This window comes from Frankliniella occidentalis, unplaced genomic scaffold (assembly GCF_000697945.3).
Source record: "Frankliniella occidentalis isolate FOCC.00 unplaced genomic scaffold, Focc_3.1 Scaffold10, whole genome shotgun sequence".
NCBI classification, from domain to species: domain Eukaryota; kingdom Metazoa; phylum Arthropoda; class Insecta; order Thysanoptera; family Thripidae; genus Frankliniella; species Frankliniella occidentalis.
Genome location: NW_026267140.1, coordinates 180,944 through 183,800, shown reverse-complemented (window position 1 = coordinate 183,800; position 2,857 = coordinate 180,944). Strand labels below are relative to the sequence as shown.

The window sequence follows — 2,857 nt, the reverse complement described above, 5'->3', positions numbered from 1 at the left end:
TGTCTAATGTTCCCATTGAGTTTGTGTGTTGTGCAGTAAATTTTCTTGGACTGGTCTCGAAATGGGTGCTGCGGTTCCAGCAGCAGCTGTTTGACTTAAGCCGCCCTTTTGCATGACACCTTGAGTTTTGGCACCCTTCTCATGCAGAGAGGTCGCGAGGAGCCAAGGTAAAGGTAAGGCTCTCCCATTGAACAACCCTTTACTGGGCCCCTCTGCAGGGCAAGGGTGCTAAAACTCAAGGTGGTCCGCAAAAGTATGCGACTTAGGTCGCACAGAAACCTCGGTCGTGTGACTGAACACGTTCCTTGCGTCCTATGTCCAATCATAGGCATCAAGCGCCTAGATTTACAGTGTGAACAGTGTATAGTGCAACTAAAAAGCTTCGATACGAACATTCACCGTTAAAAAATTATCATGATTTAGAATACTAAATTTTCTTGGTTAATTTTCTATTAAGAAAACTTCGTTTTTAACAAATTACGATTCATCGTTAATTTTCGAATTGCTTTGTAAAATCCAAAGCCCGAAATAAGGAGTACGAAATTTGTCTATATTTTGTCAAATTCTATGAGCCGATGATTTGAGTTCGTGACGATATATATTTGTAACTGTATGAAAAGTTTCGTTAATGCACACGAAATATTTCGTAACAATTTTGTCGTCAAGTCACGAAAACTTTTTACAGTGGTAAACGTTTAGTGCCAGAAATAAAGGAGAGCAAGCGGGGAGGGACACGCTTTCTCCTTCTGGAGAGCGAGGGGGGGGGGGGAGCACGTCTTCTCCTTCTGGTACCTGGTAGGGTAAGGACAGTCTTGGGGACTGTCTAAAAAAATTCTCGGTACATCACCTAATTACGAGGGGGAAACGACTAAGGTAATCCGGCTGACAGCCGAAAGGTAATCCGGCAGGGGTAATCCGAGGAAATTCTAAAAAATCCGTGGTAATCCGGGGGAATTTTGGGGTAGTCCGGGAAAATTTTGCGGGTAATCCGGGGTAATCCTAGAGAATAAGCAACGTAATCCGGAGGACACTCCGGAGGTAATCCGGGTAATCTGTAATCCAGCTGACACAAAGTTTACCAGTCGTTTCCCCCTCGCCTAATTACCTTCCGGACGATGCGTTTAGGACCCTTCGAGCATGCCTAAGCATTCCACGAGCGGCGCGGGGAAGAGATCCAAGAGACAGGGAGCACCGGGGTTTGCTACATCGACTCCAATCTCCAATCTGCATCCGGTTGAAATGTGCATAAAAACGCATCTTTTTAGCGTGCTTTATCAATGAGAATGCTTTTCTCGGGTAAGGTGCGTTTCATTCGTTCCGAATGGATTTAAATGCAGCGCCCGCAGCGCCTCTTCCCGACTGCAAATAAGGGGAAAAGTGAAAAGTGTCGTAGGAAATTCTTCATTATTGGCTGCACCGCTCAACATTTTCCCTCTCCTCTCTAGCAAACTTGTCGCGGCATCTTAGCATTTAATACAAACATCACCTTTTTTCTTGTCATTTTTGTAAAAGACAAAAGTAGTGTTTTGGGGATATTACGTTTGCCACCCTGCCTGCAGTCTGACGTATTTGTATTTGTGAGTTGTGATTGTTTTCGTTTCGTGGTCAAGGTTGTTGTTTGTTGCTATTTACGACGATTTTAATGGTTTTAGACACGATCGAGTTAGGTTTTAGCTGTAGAATGATTGGATAAAACTTTTAGAATCTTTCTTTTTGTTTATTAATGCAAATTTAGCTCATGACAATCATCTAAACTTTACCATCATGTCCTTTAGTGTTAATTCAAAATGAATTTAAGCCCCAAGAAAAGTATTTTGCAAAATTTAATTCACGGGTTTCGGTTGAGTTCCAATGAAGGATTTCACTCATCGAGGTAAAAAATAAATAATAGACCTCATTCTGAAGTATGTTCAGGAGTGAATCTTACAATTCTCTTTGGTTACATAATGACTGTTTCCCATTTTGACGACAGGTTTGTTAAAGACAGAAATTATTACGAAGTGTTAAACTTGAACGAAAAGTGTAACGCCAAAGAAATTAGGGACTCATTTATTCGTCTTGCTAAAAAAGTAAGTTTGATGTCGTTCTTGTATTCCTATACCTGTTGGTTCAGCTTTCTTAATATTATATCTTATTATGCATCAGTGTCATCCGGATACCAATCAAAATGATCCAAAGAGTCATGCACGCTTTGTTGAACTGCAAAAGGCATATACAGTCCTCAGTACACCTTCAAAGCGACGGGAATATGATTTAGGCTTATCTGATGTGTCAATATCGCACAACCGCCCATATAGAAGGCCACAAGGAGAATCCAATGACGCACGGGCCTACGAAGATTATTTCAATGATGAATTCAAAGATCTCTTTTACAGAAGGCTAGTTGTTTTGCCTCAAAATGTTTTATACAAATTGATTTATTACTCTCTGAATTACCAATGCAATTGTTTTCAAATTTTTCATTACAGTCGCATGAGGCCAAATGCAAACCCTCCTCGTCTTCGGGTTGGAGTTTTACAAATAACACTGTTGTTTGTTGCATTCACTACAGTTGGAGCTGTTTTACAATACTATGTCATTAAGTAAGTATCTAGTGGTAGTTTGCTTCAATCACATAAATGGTCATAGTAGGTCTGTTTAGACACTAAGATTGTATGCTTAGAAATGACCAACACCCAAATGAAGTCTCTCTCTCTACTCCGTAATCTAAAGTGGAAGTCTGTGCAGACAGGATGCTGGACAAAATTTTCCCAAACCTTCCCCTGTTACCTATCCTGATCTCTCTGATCGCCCTTTCTTCTTGAGGTAGATAACTGCTACAAACAAATGCTGCATATAAAGGCTGCTTAATATTTAA

At 40.7% G+C, this 2,857-nt stretch overlaps 2 protein-coding genes across 2 annotated transcripts in view; one reads left to right on the top strand and one right to left on the bottom strand.

The window, feature by feature from the left end:
- LOC113215259 (neuroligin-2-like) overlaps positions 1–2,857 on the bottom strand; it is a 197,278-nt gene that overhangs the window by 191,197 nt on the left and 3,224 nt on the right. The window lies entirely within an intron of this gene.
- Positions 1,553–2,857, top strand: part of LOC113211900 (dnaJ-like protein 60) — a 12,143-nt gene continuing 10,838 nt past the window's right edge. Inside the window, exons 1-4 of the mRNA XM_052277351.1 lie at positions 1,553–1,873; positions 1,973–2,069; positions 2,146–2,378; positions 2,469–2,582. Coding sequence (XP_052133311.1) covers positions 1,788–1,873; positions 1,973–2,069; positions 2,146–2,378; positions 2,469–2,582 — 530 coding nt within the window. The 5' untranslated portion in view covers positions 1,553–1,787. The remainder of the gene's footprint in view (positions 1,874–1,972; positions 2,070–2,145; positions 2,379–2,468; positions 2,583–2,857) is intronic.